The following is a 19,474-nucleotide window of genomic DNA, read 5'->3' on the forward strand; positions in this document are numbered from 1 at the left end:
TGAATAGAGGAATACTTACAATCGGTGCTACAAAGAAAAAGACCAGGGTGCCAAGAGAGCAAAGGAAAAGGGAAACATCTAAGAAGAGAGGTCAGGGAAAGCACCTTGAGGAGGTGACGTCTTAAGCTAAAGTCTGTGGCGTGAGCAGTTGGCCATGTGACATTGGGGAGGAGAGGAAGCTGCAGCCCGGGCTGAGGGAACAGGGAATCAGTGAAGGAACAAATGAAGTCCCACCCAGTTGGAAAGGCAGCGAATCGTAGCCCAGGGTCAGACTCTCCTCTCCCTCTACACGGCACTGCTCTTCTTGGAGCACATCCAACGGTGAATTTATCCAGACACGAGAAGCAGTTCCTTCTCTACAGACATTGTCATAAAAAGGATTCCAATTTGGTATCACAAATTGAAAAACCTGGGGAGAAGACAGTAAGGTTGATCACAGATGATAGGAATAAAACAGCGGAGAACGGGGAAAGCACGTATGCAGAGCCCAGTCGTGATGGAATTCTGAGGGTCTTTGAAGCACGCATCTCATGTTCGCCAGCTTGCTTCTGGTCGAAGGAGAGAGAGGGAAAGATAAACACTTATAGAGGGAAATTCTGTTAGGCCAGATAACAGGAAGCTGCATGCGTGATTTCCTCCAAGTCAGAATTTGGCTTATGGATTTGCAGTTCTGGGCCCTGATGTCAGATTTGGTCGGCACCTGGTCAGGAGGGTCAAGGTCACATGCCTTTTCAGGCAGGGCTGTGGAGCCCAGGGAGTCCCCTTGCAGGAGGGCAAGGGGACTTGGTTCCCTTGTGTCCCCAGCAGGGGTTGGCGCTGGGCTTGGAGGGAAGATCCAGACCAGGACAAGGGTGTCTGAGGGCCAGCCCCCAGCCCCACGGCCTTCCTGAAAGGAGATCTCAAACTCTTGAACCATCCTGCTCTGTTCATTTTTTTTTTTTTTTTTTTTTTTTTTTGCGGTACACGGGCCTCTCACTGTTGTGGCCTCTCCAGTTGCGGAGCACAGGCTCCGGACGCGCAGGTTCAGCGGCCATGGCTCACAGGCCCAGCCACTCCGCGGCATGTGGGAACTTCCCGGACTGGGGCACGAACCCACGTCCCCTGCATCGCAGGCAGACTCTCAACCACTGCGCCACCAGGGAAGCCCAATCCTGCTCTGTTCTTCCTCTCCCCCGACCTGGTCCTGATTCCATGGTCTGCACATGCCCCTCTCCAACACCTTGGACCTCTTTGCCAAGTGCGCCCTTAAACCTGACTTCCCCGAGGTCACCCCTACCCAGGAGCCCTCTCCGGCACTAGCAGCTCCCGTCCACAGGCCCCGTGAACTTCACATTTGAGCGGTGGGCTCGTGCGCTCGCTCTCCGGTGCTGTTCCACCTACGTGCAAACCCTTCTCCTTTGACCTAAGCTGTCTCCACCTCTGCCACTCGCTACCCTCCTCGTGGATGTCACCAGCCTCTTCCTCTCCACTCTGGGTCTCGCCATCACCTTGCCTCTCGATTCTCAGCCTTCTCCCATCCTGTCAGTGCGGACCTTGCTCTCTGGCACCTCTGAAGCCTTCGCTCCGCCCACCTGCTCTGGGGCCCCTCGTCCCTTCCGCTCCCCCACCCGTGCCTCCCTCTACTCCATTCACCATCCTTCTCTTGGCCTCTCCATCCCCGTCCCCTCCCCCTCCTCCTCTGTTCACTTCCTTCCTCCTTCAGCCTGAGACCGTTGCATCACACATCAGCCATTCCTTGAACAGTATCCTTGACTCCCTGCCCACCGCCCTGCCATTTCTCCACGTGCACGTGAACCAGGTTCTGAGGGATCTGGGACAAGCCACACAGCCCTGCTCGGTGGCAGCGCCCCTGTAAATGAGCTGTCTCCACCCTCCGTGGAACCCAGGGTGCATGGCGGCCCTTCCAGCCATGATTCCTCTTCTCCAGGTGACTGTTGCAGACGTTCTCGTCAACGTCGCATCCTTTTCCCCACACCTCGTCCCTCACATTCAGCAAACATCATGACACGGCCTCCTCCTCCACTAGGAAAGTAGAGCCTGTGTCATCACAAGATCTTCTTCAACCTCCCGCTCTCCTACCTGAAAGCTCGCTGTGACCACCTCTTCCCTCTTCCCCCCATCACGAGGGAAGGGGAGCTTCCCGGTCTCTAAGCTGAGCCCCACAGCGTGCGCTGGGCCCCGGCCTCCTGCTTCTCCATAGCCTCGTGCTGCCACTGCCCATTTCAGCTAACCAGTGTCTCTCATTCAGTTATATCCATTCACATTCTCTCTCTCTCTCTCTCTCTCTCTGCCCTCCCCTAGCATTTAATTATGGTCAAGTGTCTTCGACTTTAAAAAGCCTCTTCAGCTGCCCCCTCAAGGCCATATTCCTCATAGTTGCCACCTGAATTCTCCCTATTGCTTCACTTCTTAGAAGTGCCTTCTTTATTTTTATTTATTTTTATTTTTTTTTGCGGTAGGCAGGCCTCTCACTGTTGTGGCCTCTCCCATTGCGGAGCACAGGCTCCGGACGCGCAGGCTCAGCGGCCATGGCTCACGGGCCCAGCCGCTCCGCGGCATGTGGGATCCTCCCGGACCGGGGCACGAACCCGTGTCCCCTGCATCGGCAGGCGGACTCCCAACCACTGCGCCACCAGGGAAGCCCCTAGAAGTGCCTTCTTTATGAGTCACCTACTCTCCCATCAGTGCCGGGCCGGCCCCATCATCACGCTCAGTCTCCCGCCAGTATCCACTGAGCTCCTTCCACTGACCTGCCTTCCAGTCCTTTCTAAACTTCCCTGCCACATTCGATGCTGTTGGTCTCCTTCCTGAAACTCATTCTCCTCTAAGATTCTGGGGCTCCGCTCCCTGCAGGATCTTAGACTCGCCTTCTGCTGGTCCCTGCAGTGTCCCTAGCTGTTCTGTCCGGACTGATGTCTCCCCTTGGGTGGTCTCATTCTTCTCATGACCCTCTATGAGCTGAATCCAAATTCTGTGTTTCTAGACCAGATTCTCCTCGTGGGCGTAAGACCCACGTAGTCCCTTTCTACTAGGTATGTCCCCGTGGAGGTGCCGAGTGACCCTCCAGCCCTGCTCCTCCTGCATCTGGTGAAGATGGAAGCACACCCAGTACCCAGGCCAAGCCCTGCAGTCATCGTAGCCCCTGCCTCCCCTTTATCCCGTCTGCTCACTCTCAGTGTGGCCTGTGGCTTCTTCCTGCTTTAGACCTCCCAAGTCCTTCTGCCTCTCCCCATCCCCTCTGCCTGTGCCCAGTGCAGGATGCTGTCAAAACAGCTCCCATAGGCTTCCCTGGTGGCTCAGTGGTTGAGAGTCCGCCTGCCGATGCAGGGGACGCAGGTTCGTGATCCGGTCCAGGAGGATCCCACATGCCACGGAGCGGCTGGGCCCGTGAGCCATGGCCGCTGAGCCTGCGCGTCCAGAGCCTGTGCTCTGCAACGGGAGAGGCCATAGCAGTGAGGGGCCCGCGTACCGCAAAAAAAAAAAAGCTCCCAGATCATTGGGAGCCTCCCTCTAGAACGGAACCTCCATGGTGGCAGGGCCTGTGTCTGCCTTGTTCTCTGTCGCACCCACAGTGCCCAGCACAGTGGCTCATGCTAAGGAGACACTCAAATGTTTGTTGAATGAATGAATGATCTCCCTGCCTCCAGAACTGCTGCCCCCAGACCGTTCTCCAGGCAGCAGTCAGGGTGACCTTTTAAAATCCACACTATGAAATGCCAAGTGGAATGAAACCCTTTCCTGAGCCCCCATTGCCTACACTCTGAAGTCCAGTCTCATTAGCAGGTCGAACAGGCCCTTTTGTGGGTTCGCCCTGCCTGCCTCTTCCAGCCTCATCTCTCATCACCTGGCAGAAAGTACTCATGCTTGTGGAAACACAATGTGACATGGTGGTGAAGAGCCCTGGAACCATACAACCTGGGTTTGGACCTCAGATTCACCATTTCCTGACTCTGTGACCTTGGATGATTACATCACCTCTCTGTACCTCAGTTTCCTCACCTTTCAAATGGAGATAATAGCACCTAGGTCACAGTGTACCGTAAGAATGAAATGATTCACTCTATGTAAAGTTCTCAGAGTGGCTGCCAGCACATAGTCAGCGCTAGAGTGATTAGTTCTATAACTAAAAGTTCGTTATGATCGTAACGATTAGTTATCATCACTGCTGTCATTGCAGTCCTGCAAACAGCCTCTGAGGCTCTGCATGGGCTCCTCCCCCACCTGAAGGGTCCTTCCTCTCCTCTCCCTCCCACTAACGCCTTTCTCTTTTTCCCAGCTTTATTGAGATGTAATTAACATATAACATTGTGTAAATTTAAGGTGTACAACGCGTTGATTTGATATATGTACATATTGTGAAATGATTACCACAATAAGGTTACTTAACACACCCATCACCTCACCTTACAGTTTGTGTGTGTGTATATGTTGAGAACTTTTAAGACCTACCCTCTTAGCAACTTCCAAATATACAATACACTGTCGTTAACCAGAATCACCATGCTGTACATCATGTCCCCCTGACTTATTCATCTTATAACTGGAACTTTGTATCCTTTTACCACCTGCACCTATTTCCCCCACCCTGCTCTTGTCAACCACCATTCTACTCTGTTTCTATGAGTTCATTTTTTTTAGATTCCACATATAAGTGAGATCATACGGTATTTGTCTTTCTCTGTACAACTTATTTCACTTAGCATAATGCCCTCAAGTTTCACCCATGTCACAAATGGCAGGATTTCCTTCTTGTTTGTGGCTGAAAAATATTCCATTGTATGTGTGTGCCACATTTTCTTTACCTGTCCATCCATCAGTGGACAGGTAAGTTGTTTCCATGGCTTGGCTGTTAGTAAATAATACTGCAGTGAATCCTACATACCCCTTTCACCTGCTGGCTCCTACATAGACTTCAGACCTCAGCTTAAAAATCCTCCAAGGGCCTCCCTGGTGGCGCAGTGGTTGAGAGTCCGCCTGCCGATGCAGGGGATACGGGTTCGTGCCCCGGTCTGGGAGGATCCCATATGCCGCGGAGCGGCTGGGCCCGTGAGCCATGGCCGCTGAGCCTGCGCATCCGGAGCCTGTGCTCCGCAACGGGTGAGGCCACAACAGTGAGAGGCCCGCATACCGCAAAAAAAAAAAAAAAAAAAAAAAAAAAAAAAATCCTCCAAGAAGGCCTCCTCCAAGAAGCCTTCCCTGATGCCAGGGTTGGGATTGGGCTGAGATGAGAGAGACACTCACCTTGGGCATAATTTTAAGGGAGGCACCAAAGAACTCAGTAATTAAATAATATTTTAATGTAGTATTTTTTAAAAACCAAGATTAATGCAAAATATCTATGATAAAAAAAAAACATTTCAATAATGACAGACTCTGATGGCCAGGACTAGGGTGAGACAAGTGAGGTGAGCTGTGCAAGTGCTGGGTTGGATCTGGTCTTTTTATTAAGTTCTGGTGCTTTTCTTCATGTTGGATTTGATTTATATGCATCAATTTTGATTGTCTAAAAACATAATATTGCACTAAGATCGTATTTGTCTAGATGGCTGAGTTTTTGTGCTCCCTACAATTTTGTGTGCAAGGTTAGTGCATCGCTTCCCGCACCCTGTTTCCAGCCCCACCCTCCAAGTTTGAGTTGTGTTGCTCCTCCTGGGCACATCCATGGCACAAATCACCCTGTGTCATAAACACTTGCTTCCTTGTCAGGATTGTTCGGTCCTTGAGACCAGAGCCCACGTCTAGGTCTCAAGTGTCTGGCACAGCCACTGGCACACAGTAGGTGCTCATTAAATGCTTCTGATCACACTGATGGCAGGAGAAATTGGATGGGTGTGGAAACAGCCAGGCCTGCACAGTGGAGAGGGCTGGGCAGCTTCTTCCTCCCGCTCAGGATGCTTGTTCTCTGGAGCTGATCACACCTTCAGAGTAGCTGCTGTGGTCTAAGATGCAGGCAGGTGGACCCCACATTTACGTCTTCTACAGCATGCTGGAGCCTCACCAGGACACCTTAAACCTGGGTCCTGTCCCAGGCAGTGAGCCCCAGCTCTGTCTTCAAACACTGGGTACCTTCTTCCAGGTCTCAGGGTGCCCACAGTGACAGTCCTCGCCAGGGCCTCACGCCCCAGAGAGAACGTGTTTGGGGACACCGGAAGAAAGAGGGCCTCGCTGCTCACTTTTGCAGGCTGACTTGTCCCGGGGCCTGTCTTCCGTTCCTTCTGATCCCCTGGGGCTCTGGGACCTGGAACCAAGGGGCCACCTTCCTGGGAATGCCTCAGTGGCTGCCTTCCCCCAGCCCTGGCCGGAGAAGAGCCAACTTCAGAGGAGGGTTGAGGTGTGCTTTCAGGCTGTGTGTAGACGGACAGGCCAGGGGCACATGTGAGATGAGAAGCGGGTGAGCTGACCCGCCCTTGCGTCCTCAGGCCTGGTGTCTGCTCACACAGACCCCTCTTCTCCCCCGAACCCAAGGACTCTTGCTGTTTGACTCAGATCTCTCGCTCTCTTTCACACACACACACACACACACTCTCCCACAATCCCAGCCAAAGAATGCCTTGTTCTGCCAGTAGTAGGGAACCATGAATGTGACAGTCAACAGCCCATCCATGTAAGGCGGCAGTACTCGGGGCTCACCTGACCAGCCCACAGGACCCAACAGCTGTGGTAAGAAAGCTTTTGCAGAATCACCCGTGTCAGGGCCATGCACAGCAACTTCGGGGACTATGGCTCCTGGCAGCCCATAATGGTGCCTACGGAAAACGCAGGGTTCCTTTGGCCTGACAGTCCTGGGAAGGTGTCCAGAAACTTCCCCTTACTCCAGCCGCCTCTCTCCCGAACCATAGGACTCCTGCCGTCCTCACCTCACCATCTGTCACAGCAGCCATGACACGCGTCCTTCCTGCAGGGTGCCCTCCTCTCTGGGAGCAGAGCTTCTCCTCCTTCCCTGCCCTCTCTCCTGCTTCTTCCTCCCTGCCTCCCTGGCCTTCATCTCTCACAGCACCAAGCACGGGGCTGGTGGAGGCAGGGGCAACTCGGGGGGAAACTCCAGGGACTTGGCCAGGACAGACTCCTTTCCTGGAACGTCGGGGTCCTGATGGTCTCTACCACGAGGCAGCCAGCCCATCATGTCCCCAGATCCCAGACCCTCAGAGCTGTCTCAGGGAACCCACTCCCTGTCTGATTCACCACTACTGAATCAAATGAACTTTAAAGGCATACTTAATGAGTCATGTGTTCCACTTTACCTGCTCCCGTCTTAAATTGAATTAAAAATGTATCTTCATGAAAGTGCTTCCATATCAGAAGGCAGTGAATATTGATTCTCACTTAATCTCTGGTTGGGGGAAAGGCAAGCAGCAAAGTGTCAGCCACCTTCTCATCTTGCGCTTGCCTTGCCTGCTCAGGAAGGGACTGAGCTTAAAATCTATCAAGTGACGTGAGTAATCTGAATGCAAGTCAAGTCAGTAAAGATCTCTCCGAACTGTGAGCTTGTGAATTCCTAGGACAGGTGTCTCACACAGAATGTAGACCCACCTTCCCTGAATGAAAATATCCAAGCACTTGGAACACTCTATGTGGACATAGAGTCCAGGCATTTGAGAGCAGGAGGGCCTGATCCTCCCAAGAGGCTGTTTTAAACACGACCTTGCAGGGCTTCTCATCAAAAGCCCACCTGGGTCCCTCCGAGCCCAGCCTCGTGGCGGAGGTGCAGCATGGCCTTCCAGCTCTGAGAGGCATGGAGTCACCACGTGTCTCTGTTTTCTCTTTTCCTGTCTTGCAGAGATCGAGCAGGGCAGTTGTGGAGATCCTGGCATACCTGCCTACGGCTGGAGGGAAGGCTCCTGGTTTCGCCACGGTGATACACTCCAGTTTGAGTGCCAGCCGGCCTTTGAGCTGGTGGGGCAGAAGGCAATCACGTGCCAAAAGAATAACCAGTGGTCGGCTAAGAAGCCAGGCTGCGTGTGTAAGTGAGCGGGGAGGGGGCCGCTTCGGGGTCTCCACCGAGAGGCCGGGGGCCCATTTCCTAGCTAATCCGGACCCCATCCTTGGGAACCGCGTAGGTCGTAACCGTAGCTTCACTCTGGTTGGTTTCTTCTCCTTCTCAAAACGTTGCTGGCTGAGTCCTCATTTCTGGCAGTGACGTGCGTCATAGCACTGAGAATGATTGCTCTCGACATTGGGGGGCCTTCTTCAACGCCGTCTTACTCTCCCTGGTGACCCTTGAGGGCAACGTCAGACCCCGACATTTCCTCCTCACCCTTCTTGCTGTCATTGACGCCATATAGTCGAGCCAGGGCAGAAGGTGCTGGCGATTTCATGAGACTGTAGACTCTGTGCCAGCCTTGGGGTACCACGAGACACCGTGGCCTTGCGGGGATATATACAAAGCGTCATCAGATTGCTTCCTCCTGCATTGGATTTAGGGAGGGATGGGGATCAAGCTGTCTTTGAATTGTTGATCTTTCAGAGAAAGGGTTGGAGTTGCGTGCTCTGTGCTCCAGAGATAACAAGGAATCCTTTCTTCCTTTCTCTGGGATGGTCTGACCTCACTTTCCGGCGCAAAGAATACTTTAAGTCCTGGCTCCCAGGGAAATTGGCAAGTGTGAGGGGAGTGTGTATAGAGGAGCAGGCTTGGTCTTTGTTGAGAAATCAAAGGTTCCACCTCTCGGGGCTGTCGCCTCTTCTTCTCCCGGCCCGTGCCACTGCGCCTCTCCGTCTCTTACAATCTGCTTCCCTCCGGGAAGGGCAGACAGACTGACCCTCTGATCTTTCTTGCCATCTCAGTGGGCTTCTCAGAGCCTTGGAGTGCTGCTTCATAGAGAGTGGCTGCCCCTTGGGGCCGGGGAGAGGAATGACATGGGAGACTATAAGGGAGTATCTGTGGTGACAGAGAGTTTGGCAGGTGAGTTGGTGAGTTGGGTCATACCACGGTGATTCTACTTTTCAAACAAAAAATCACTTTGTGTAGTTGACAAAGCATTTTTGATGACTTGCGAGCTTATGTAAAAATTCTTGGCGGAGGTTTAAAGATCAAATCGTTCTTAGATACACATTAAGCATTACACATTCCCTTATTGAAAAAAATAAAATTGCATGAAATTGGCTGCCCATCTCTGGCCCAGTGTGGTTAGATATGTGTACCCTGAAAGCCAAGGGGACCAGAGGGGCAGGGGAGGTTAGCAGGGGGCAGCTCCGGGCAGGCAGGAACAAAGGGCCTGACAGTCTAGAAACGAGCCCAGGGCAGAGTGGGTGGGTGGAATGGAGTTCCACAGGGTGGGTCGGAGGCAGGACCTCAGAAGGCAAAGGTCCAGACTGTGGGAGTCCCAGGCAGTATGGGTGTTCCATCTCTGAAATCCATCTAGGTGAGACAAGGCAGGGAGAACTGGAAAGGGTCAGGGCTCTGGGGCAGAGAGCTGGCAGGAGTGAAGTGTGTAGCAGAGCCAGCCAGCCACTTGGAACCAGGATAAAGTTCCCTGCGCCACAAGCTGAGAGATGCGGGGAGCAGAACGCTACCGGGGTTGGGGGTTCTGTCACTCAAGCCCTCCAGGAATTTACTTGACCCTTTGGCTCTTAGAAGTAGTTTCAGGAAATCTTTCTAGAACCTTCTGTAAGTGCTGCTCAGCAGGCCCCTCGTTTCCAGGAGGAAAGCTGACAGGATGCTGGGTACTGCTTACAATCACCTGAGAAGAGATGAGGGCAGAGCAGTCCTGGAAGATATGGGACGGTGCTCTCTGTGGTTTAAAATAAGGAAGAGGGGCTTCCCTGGTGGCGCAGTGGTTGAGAGTCCGCCTGCCGATGCAGGGGACACGGGTTTGTGCCCCGGTCCGGGAAGATCCCACATGCCGCGGAGCGGCTGGGCCCATGAGCCATGGCCGCTGAGCCTGCGCGTCTGGAGCCTGTGCTCTGCAACGGGAGAGGCCACAACAGTGAGAGGCCCGCGTACCGCAAAAAAAAATAATAATAATAAAATAAGGAAGAGGAGCCCCAGGCTTACTGATGAGAACTGTGAAGCAGGCACTCTGGGGGGCTAGGATGGCATTTCTTCTTCTGAATGATTCTGGGAGATGGGGGATGGTATCCCCAAGTTACACCCATTACTAGGGCTGTTCTGGTCATTTGGGCGTAAGAGACACAGCTTGAGTCTCAGGGATGCTGGCTTCAGTGGAGGAGGCCAGGGAGAGCCAGCTGGCCCCAGGCCTTTGTACCACAAGCAAGGTCACGAGTGAGTACCATCTGTCCGCTCTCTACTAAGTACCCAGCCCCTAAGCTGACGCATCCCTACGTCCTGGGCTTTGCCCTCAGGTGGTGAAAGATGGTACTAAGAAAATCCGGGTTCTCTGAGAGAACTTTGGATTCAACATCTGGAGACCTGTGTCTTAGTCCCGGCTCAGTTTTGTGACTATGGCCAGGGCAACTTCTCTCTGGAGTTTGGTTTACTAATCTATCCGATGGGGTGGCAGTCCCCAAATTCTAAGCCTCTATGATCGTATTTATAGAAAAAGACAACTATGACATGGACAGTCCTCACATGTTCCATCGTGAATACTTGGAAACCACTTTCTAAACTGGGTCATTTACAGAGCAGCTCCTGCTTCGAGGGATAAAGTTAAAATTTGGCGTTCTGCCTGATCCCAGATCAAATATATCATAGTGTGTGATCTGCAGAAAAGGGACAACATCTGTAAGCATTTATAAAAATATAAAATAGTACAGTCAGCCTCTGTGTTTTATAACGTGATCATAAATGTACATAGAAAAGCACCTCTAGCAAACGTTAGCTTAAGTGTCCTAAATGTTAGCACACATTATTCACAATAAATATTAACACAATATTTAGCAAACAGCACTGTTCTTTCCTTCTGAGGGTTTAGAAGAGGATTGGGGGGAGGTTTTGATGGCTCAAATTTCTTTGAACAGTTGTCCAAAAAGTGCACAGCAGTGCATTGTTCTTCTCTTGAAACATTTTCTTCAAAACAGTTCCTTACTCGGGAATTGCCTGCCTGCCGAGACTACACAAGTACACTGTTGCCTTCATGTTCCAAAGCATTTTCTGTAGCAAGCAGAGACTTCAGAATCATTTCGTTGGCTTTCGATCTGTCCTCACAGCAGTAGATGCTCGATACATGGTCTTTTTTTCACTCGGTTTTAAAGAAGATGATGTTTCTTGCAGTGAAAAGCATTTTGAAAGAAAAGGTAGAGCCAGCTTCTCTCCTCTTGCTCTCTCTTCTTCCTTGGCTAATTCACATCTCCAGGGATCACTGCTCCAAATCAGGTGGCACCAGTGCCACTTTCCATCCATTCAACAGTATTTACTGTGTGTCTACCCCGTGCCAAGCACCAGGCATTGGAGTCAGAGCTCTTTGGGCTCTGCCTGGGAAACATGCTCAGCCTGGGGTCCTGGTGAGAAAGCTCCCCACAGGTTACACACACTCTTCACCTTCCTCACAGGAACATCGAGAGCCTGTCCACTTATTCCTCCACAACAAGAGATACAAGGGAAGGAAGGTACAAATAAGTCTGATGGTGGTTTGCACAACACTTGATGCTTTGTTGACAGGCTAGCAGAATACTTCACACTTCATAAGGAAGCCAGGAAACCAATTATCAGTCCATTAACAGCCACTTGCTGGAGAAGTTTCAAAACAGCCTTCACCAGAGAAACGCCAAGACTGCAAAAGTGCCAGCTTCCCCTCACCCTTTTGTAAACCACCACGAGAAGGTGTGAATCCTAACTGCTCAAGTGCCTAATGTATATGGCATAGGTGTGAAATGGGAATATACTGAGATGTATACAGTGTGAGTTACAAACCAGCAGCCAAAACTTGAGAGACCAAGGGAGGGAGAAGTGGGTCCTCTGGGGCTCAGAGATAATGTCACAGATGATACAGGGCTGGAGCTGGGCCTTGAAGGGTTGGGAGGTAAAGGAGGGTGCTCCACACAGGGATGCTACAGGAAATGGTCCTCTCCTAGCACCCTCCTGTCCCTTGCTCCCCATGTTCCTCCCCCTAACCGCCCCTATGCTCTGGACACACACACACACACACTCACACACACACACACACACACACACACACACACACACACACACACACACACACACACACACACACACACACACACACACACACACACACACACACACACACACACGTTGCTGGACAGAGAAATAGATTGAGTCCTAGGGTCATCAGGATCCTCAGCCTCAGCACTACTGACATTTGGGGCCAGATGATTCTTTTGTGTCGGGGGCAGTCTTGTGCATTGCAGGATGTTTTAGCAGCAGCCTTATTCTCTACCCGCTAGAAGTCAGTAGCACACACACCCACCTCCCGCTGCCAGTTGTGACAGCCAAAACTGTCTCCAGACATCACCATACATCCTCTGGGGGAAAAGCCACCCAGGATGGAGAACCACCAGTCTAGGATAACCTAGTCTTGTCAAATTCTAAATACAATGAAATCTGTATGTTTGCATTTTGTGTTAGATGATGATTAAAATCTATAGAATAGTGACAGTGAGGAAGCATGGGGTAAGGGAAGATGCCAGCATTTATTACATGTTTCTTTTTTGTTTTTTTTTTTTAGATGCTGGGTGTAGGAGTTAATTAATTAATTAATTAATTAATTATTGCTGTGTTGGGTCTTCGTTTCCGTGCGAGGGCTTTCTCTAGTTGTGGCAAGCGGGGGCCACTCTTCATCGCAGTGCACGGGCCTCTCACTGTCACGGCCTCTCTTGTTGCGGAGCACGGGCTCCAGACGCGCAGGCTCAGTAGTTGTGGCTCACGGGCCTAGTTGTTCCGCGGCATGTGGGATCCTCCCAGCCCAGGGCTCGAACCCATATCCCCTGCATTAGCAGGCAGATTCTCAACCACTGCGCCACCAGGGAAGCCCCTATTACATGTTTTATGTCATTGGGAAGATAGGCATCTTCCCTACAACGTTATGGAATATTTATTCTCTCGTTTTTACAGAGGAAAACAAAGCTCAGGGAGACAAGGTACATAGGCTCAGAGGTTATAGAACCATTAAATGATGGGCTGGAATTTAAACCATTAATTGACAGAGCAGGCTTCTACTCCATATCCTGTAGTCTCTCTATGGCACCAGACATCCAGAATCCAAGGGGTCATCTGCAGCAGGAGAAACAAGGAAGTCCTAGGACAACAAAATTCATCCAGACTACAGAAACAAACTGTTGTCTGTGTTACCCCCATGAAGAGACAGAGATTGACAAGAGTGAAACAAGTTCATGAAGGCTAGACCCATGACCCTTGTTGGGACTACATCAGTATTTGCACACCAGTATGCAACATACTGGTGTCAAAGGCATTTCCTCATCTTTACTTTTTCTCATTCCTTCTACCCATCCATTTATCCATCCATTTTGATTTATTGAGCACCTGCTATGCACAGAGTCAGCTGCATAAGAGGGTATGGCTTTTCCTGGTAAAATTCTAAGCAGGAGGGCCTCTGGGGATGGCCCTGCTCAGCTTGAAGTGGTGAGAGCTTGTAGTGCCATGTCCTGTGTAATGTGCTGTTAACTCTTTCGATAAGCATCTGGGGCTTAAGGGCCGCTACTCAACACAGGCTTTTGGTATATTCTAGTATTTTAAAAGTTTAAATGAATAAGATACTCTTAATTCATTTCCTTAATCATTTTCAAATTTGGCCATTCCTTTTTGATTCTTATGCATGTACACACATATTTCGTATGGTTTTAATCAAAGTGAACATACCGTCTCGCATTCTGTCTCTTCAAGTTCACATTATATTGCATACCTTGCCGTGCTACTACATGTCTTTTGTAGTTATCATTCTTCATACCTCTGGAATATTCTGTCTAGTGAGTGGACCATAACTTAGGCTACCAATGATGTTCAATTATTTTTATACAAGGCTATAATGAACATCCTCAAGTGTATGGCCTTTTTTTTTTTTCTTCTCTTGAATTGTTTTCTTAAGATAAGTTTCCAGGAGTGACATTGTTGGGCCAGAGTAGAACATTTAAAAATAGCTCTTGATGTATACTCCTATGTTTCTCCCCCAAAATGTTGTGCCAGGTCATAATGTCAACAGCAAAAGCTTTAAGGTTAAAAATAAGATTCGTATAATACATGCCCTTCCCATCCAGAAATATGGCATAGATTTCTCTTGTGTTCATCTACTTCCCCTTTTCTAAATATAACAACTTTGTGGTTTCCTTCATATAGGTCACATATATCTCTCGTAACCTCTACCAGCATCGCCAAACCTCAAGTATTTGTGCGGCCTTTTAAAAAATTGCTAATTTAATAGGTATAAGTTGAACACATCCCTCCAGCACACCCTTGTCAACTTCCGCAAAGTGCCAAATATTATGATAAGTGCTGCGAATGTAGAGACGAATTGTGCACAGCCCTTGACTTCAAAGAGCTCGCTCTAACATGAAGATAGACATAATTATGTAAATTAAAGTGGGCTCTTGTGGTTCAAAATTTAGCTTTTCAAATAGAAAGCATTGGTGAATCAGATGCATTTAGAACCTGCCCCATGAAGATTCATTCTTTTATTTAACACATATTCATTGGGGGCCAGCGATGGGGCAGGCATCATAGTGGGTGTGGAACAGGGAAGCAACAGCCCCTCTGCTCTTACAGCATAGACTTAGGTCATCGCTATTAGAAGAGTTGGGGCTCAAAGAGGGGAGGACAGATTTGAAGCCCTGCTGGGAAGGGAGCTACCCTAGTGGCAGTACTGGGTTCTGAGAAAGGCCAGGGGGTCTGGACCTCTGCAAAAGGAGGATGTTCATTGGATACATTGACACACATACACACACGCGTGCACACACGCATGCACAGTTTGTGTACTTGATTTGCAGTGGTTCCTAAAGGACTTGGACCGCGGTCGGACTGCTGCCGACCGTGGGTGAGTGAAAGAAGAGAGGTGGGGTCCATGGGAGTAGGGTCTGGAGAGACTGGTTGGTACCCATGGCTGGAAGCATGCCCCTGTTGGAACAAAAGGTATGAAAGTGATGTCAGGATGTCCATTACAGGACCCTGGACAGAGACTCCAGTCCTGGCCTTTCTCCAGCTGGCCTGGGTCCAGTCCTGCCCAGCAAGGACATGGGGCATTTGCTATTTGTAACCCCCGTGTAACAATTGTCTGTCCTGACGTGTGGCTACGAGAGTATCATGTTGGTATTTTCCTTTCCAGTTTGAAGGATCTTTCTATTTGATACACATATCTTCCCAATCTCTAGCTTTCTTTTTTCTTTCTTTCTGTTTTGCTATTTTACATTGTACAGTTCTTTTACATTTTTATATAGACAAATCTCTTGATATTTGTGATTTCTTTTCAAAGCTGACAAACTTATCATTCTGCCACAGATCTAAGAAACAGCTTGTTGTATTTTTAGTTATTTGTCAGTAATTTGATTTTTTTTTAAAATATAATTTGTTATTCCATCTGGAGTTTATTTAGATGAATGCATGATATTGTCCAAACTATTACACAGTTTTCCAACATGATTTATTAAGTAATTCATTTCCCTTTTGATTTGAGAGAAATGAATTGTTCTATCACATTCTGAATCCTCAAATGTAGTTGTCTATTTCTTGACTCACCACTTCGTTCTGCTGCTCATTTCTATCTTAGCACCAGTGTTGAGTAATTTTAATTGTTGTTTTATAATATGTTCTAATATCTGGCAGAGCTGGCAACTACTCCTTCCTCCCTTAATTATTTTCTCTTTCAGAATATTCATTGTTATTCTCATCTGTTTGCTGTTCAAGATTAATTTTAGAATCATTTTGTCATAGTAAAAAAAAATCCTATTGGGATTTTGTGTGTGTGCTCCTATTAAACTATAAATTAACTTGAGGAAAATAGGCATTTTTATACTACACAGCCTTCCCATCCAGAAACTTGGTGTGTCACTCTCTTTGTTCATCTACTTTCATTTTTCTAAATATAACAGCTTTGTGGTTTTCTTCACATAGGTCACATACGTCGCTTGCTAGTTGTATTTTTAAACAGGCAGGTGCTTTTTCACTCCCCTCCCACCTCGACCGCAGTGCCCTGTGCACACATGAAGCATGTCCCGTTTTCCCTCCTCTCTGTGGCTGAATCCTGGCGTTCCCCCTAAATATATAATCCCAGATTTTCCAGGACAAGTGCAATTTCAAGCATCCTTTCCTTTGTCCCAGAAAATATGATCACAATAGCTAGAGTCCTTGGAAATTGCCTCTTTCAAATGTTCAGAGCCAGAACCGGGATCAGCTGAGGTTTGAAAACGTCAGCCTTGGTGTGAGGGGTAATATTCCTGGGAACTGCTTGTGATTGGGGCAGGGGCTGTGATCACGAGGGCGGTGTGAACTTCCTCCACTGGTGTAATGCTCTCCTCATTTCTCTGGGCTGTCTTAGAGGTCCCGTGAACACACACGTGGCCCCGGGAGAGAAGCAGGGAACCTGGGGATTGCTTTGGTCCAAGTTTGTCCATTTCAGGTCCATTCCTGGAAATTGAAAACCAGCGTGTGTAGTTCTGGGCCCCCTTCCTCTGTTACCCAGGCCCCCAGCACCTGGACACTGAAGACGTGTGGTCTCACTGTGCTAGTGATGAGCAGAGGTGGGGGCGCCTGCTCTGTAGAAGGACCCCAGTAATCCAAAAGGGTCAGTTCCTTGAGCAGAAAGTCCTGATGATGGTAAGAGCTGGGAAGCATCTCTATCTGCTCCTGCAGTGGGGAGTGGGCACTGCAGTCATGGCTGCGAAGCCTACCAGGACCACAGGGGCGGCCTGGGAAAGGTAACCCAGAGTCGAGGGAGGCTGAGGCTCGGAGAACTAACCCTGAATGAAGGGATGGCTCACAAAGGGGCCTGCCAGCACTTCCAATCAGAATATCCAAGGAAGTAGAGTCAACACTTGTCCTACCAGGCCAGTGTGGGTCATACATCGCTTGTTACCCTTATTCTTTTTTTTTTTTTTTTTTTTTTTTTTTGCGGTACGTGTGTCTCTCACTGTTGTGGCCTCTCCCGTTGCGGAGCACAGGCTCCGGACACGCAGGCTCAGCGACCATGGTTCACGGGCCCAGCCGCTCCACAACATGTGGGATCTTCCCGGACCGGGGCACAAACCCGTGTCCCCTGCATCGGGAGGCGGACTCTCAACCACTGCGCCACAGGGAAGCCCACCCCTATTCTTAAATAGGCAGATACTTGATGGGTGAAGGTGGCTTCTGGGTTGAATCAGGTCCTCACCCAGGAGAACAGGGTCTACCTGTGCAGGGTATCCCAGCCCCAGCAAGAGGCTGCAGTTTCATTAAGAGCTTTACTCACAGCAGGGACTGGAGAGGAAACCAAGAACCAGAACAGAAGCTCAGTCACTGAGCTGGGGCACACCTGGTGGGGCAGGGGTGGTAGGTGGGGAGGGCCCTGAAACCCTGTGGGTGTGCTGGGTTCCTCGCAAGCCCACCAAATGCTGACTGTAGGAAACCAGACTCACGTGTCAGCCCACTGGTTTGAGGGGACAGGACTTCCGCATGACTGTCAGGCGTGGCCGGGCTGGGCTCAGGATCTGGCTGTAAGAAGTGAGTCTGTGGAATAAAAGTGTTCAGTGTACCTGGGTAGGGTCTCATCAGGCAAAGACTGGATGTGAAGGGATGGCTCACAAAAGAGGCCACCAGCACATCCAAGGAAGCAGAGTCAGCGCTTTTCCTACCACGCCAGTGTGGGTCACAAACAGCACTTGTTACCTTTATTTTTAAATTCATACATTATGGGGGAAGGAGGTGTCTTTGATGGCCCTGCCCAATACAAAATAGACCCAACCCAGCTAATCGTGAGAATCACTCATAGGCTTTTTAAAATACAGAATCGTGGTCTCATCCCCAGAAATTCTGATTCAGCAGGTCTGGGATGGGGTCCAGGAATGACTGTTCTAAAGCCTTCCTAAGTGATCTAGATCAGATTAGTGAACCCCACTAATAGGGGATACCATCTGTGTGCCCGTTGCTTGCAGGGGTGTTTGGGATCATTCCTGAGGGGCTTGGTCCCCTGACAAGATGGCAGCCTCTTGAGGCATGGGGCTAGGATGTATGTGGTCGTATGTTGTGATCATATGTTGTTTCTATGAGGCTGGCCAGGCTGAGGCTGCCATAACTCGGGTGGTTACGATGGTGGTGGCTTTCTGGGGTCCAAGGAATGTTGACCTCAGTATTGATATCCTAGTGAGGCATGGGATGCAAAGTTCAGTACTGTGACATTACAACTCGATGTTGCGATTGCCTGCCTTTCACTTCTCTGAATGCAGCAAAATGTGGAGGGGAGGGGCTGCTATACACCCGACAGTCGGAAAAGGGAACTGGGAAAGGGATGGGCATAATTCTAACATGGTTCTTGTCTGCCAAGAGCTCATGGTCTAGTGAGTGTGGCAAGCACATACTTTTATTATAAAGCAATCTTTGAATTACTGAAATTTATAGATGTGGCCACAAAGTGCTACCAGTATGTAAGGAAGAAAAATTTATTCCAGTTGGAAGATTCTCAGAAGATTTCTTGGAGGATCATGGGCAAAATTTCAGCCCAGCCCAACCCAGAGATATATCCAGAACCAAACTGCAGAAAGAGTCTGAAGGCCATATTCCTACAGCTAAGAGTCCTGGTCCAAGGTATCTGGGGACCACAGCCACCTGGGTGGGCTGGGGGCTGAAAAAACTGACCAAGCTTTAGGGGTCTTATCCTGGACTATGACCTCTGCTTGAGGGCCGGTGGGGAATGGGTATACCTACCATTCTCACTTCAGCTTTCAGCTTTGGAATCAGAGCAAACAGGTTCTTTTCCCTTTATAAAATTTTCAAAGTTATGTGTATGCCAAGTGCATTCCCCATGCAGCAGCACAGACCGTGCCTTCTCCATGGTGCTTGCTCTGCGATGTCTGCTAAGAGAGCTATGGGAGAGACACAGCCTCTCTAGTCAGGGTCTGTTTTCACAGCTGCTGGCTCAGGGGCTGGGACTCAAAGCTCTCCCTCCCCCGTCCTGTGAGCCTCTGGATGAACCTGTCATCTCACGTGGCCAGAAGTACATCCCCATCAGTATCGGGTGTTGTGGGTGTCCTCAGGCTCTGTGGTTCCTGGGGAAGGCACTGCTCGCCTTTTCTAGGGGTTGGCTTTCAAGGAGAGCCTTGGGCTACCGCTCTTGGGGGAACAAAGACCCTTCCTCCAGTCCTATGTACAAAGGCAATCTGGGGGTCTCAGGAGATGGGCTGAGTACAGGACTGCTCCCCTTGGCTACCTGGTTAACTCCCATCTTGCTCAGGGAGTCAGGTCAAGCTCCTGGTCTTGAAGGTAGCTCTCTCAGGCTAACTGTAAACTCCCCTGGATCATCGTGGATTCCCCTGGAAGGAAATCCAAACATACTCCCTTACGATCCAGGGGAACAACCACTAAGTGTTCTTGTCCAGTCTGCAGTGACTGGTGGTCTGTGGTTATGACTGGGCTTAGGGTGGC

At 49.8% G+C, this 19,474-nt stretch overlaps 1 protein-coding gene across 1 annotated transcript in view; it reads left to right on the top strand.

Moving 5' to 3' along the window:
* Positions 1 to 19,474, top strand: part of CSMD2 (CUB and Sushi multiple domains 2) — a 675,416-nt gene that overhangs the window by 383,479 nt on the left and 272,463 nt on the right. The window contains 1 exon segment of the mRNA XM_081223918.1: positions 7,778 to 7,960. Within this exon segment, the coding sequence (XP_081080044.1) occupies positions 7,778 to 7,960 (183 nt within the window).

Source organism: Mesoplodon bidens (assembly GCF_964165515.1).
Source record: "Mesoplodon bidens genome assembly, chromosome: 2".
Taxonomy (NCBI): Eukaryota; Metazoa; Chordata; class Mammalia; order Artiodactyla; family Ziphiidae; genus Mesoplodon; species Mesoplodon bidens.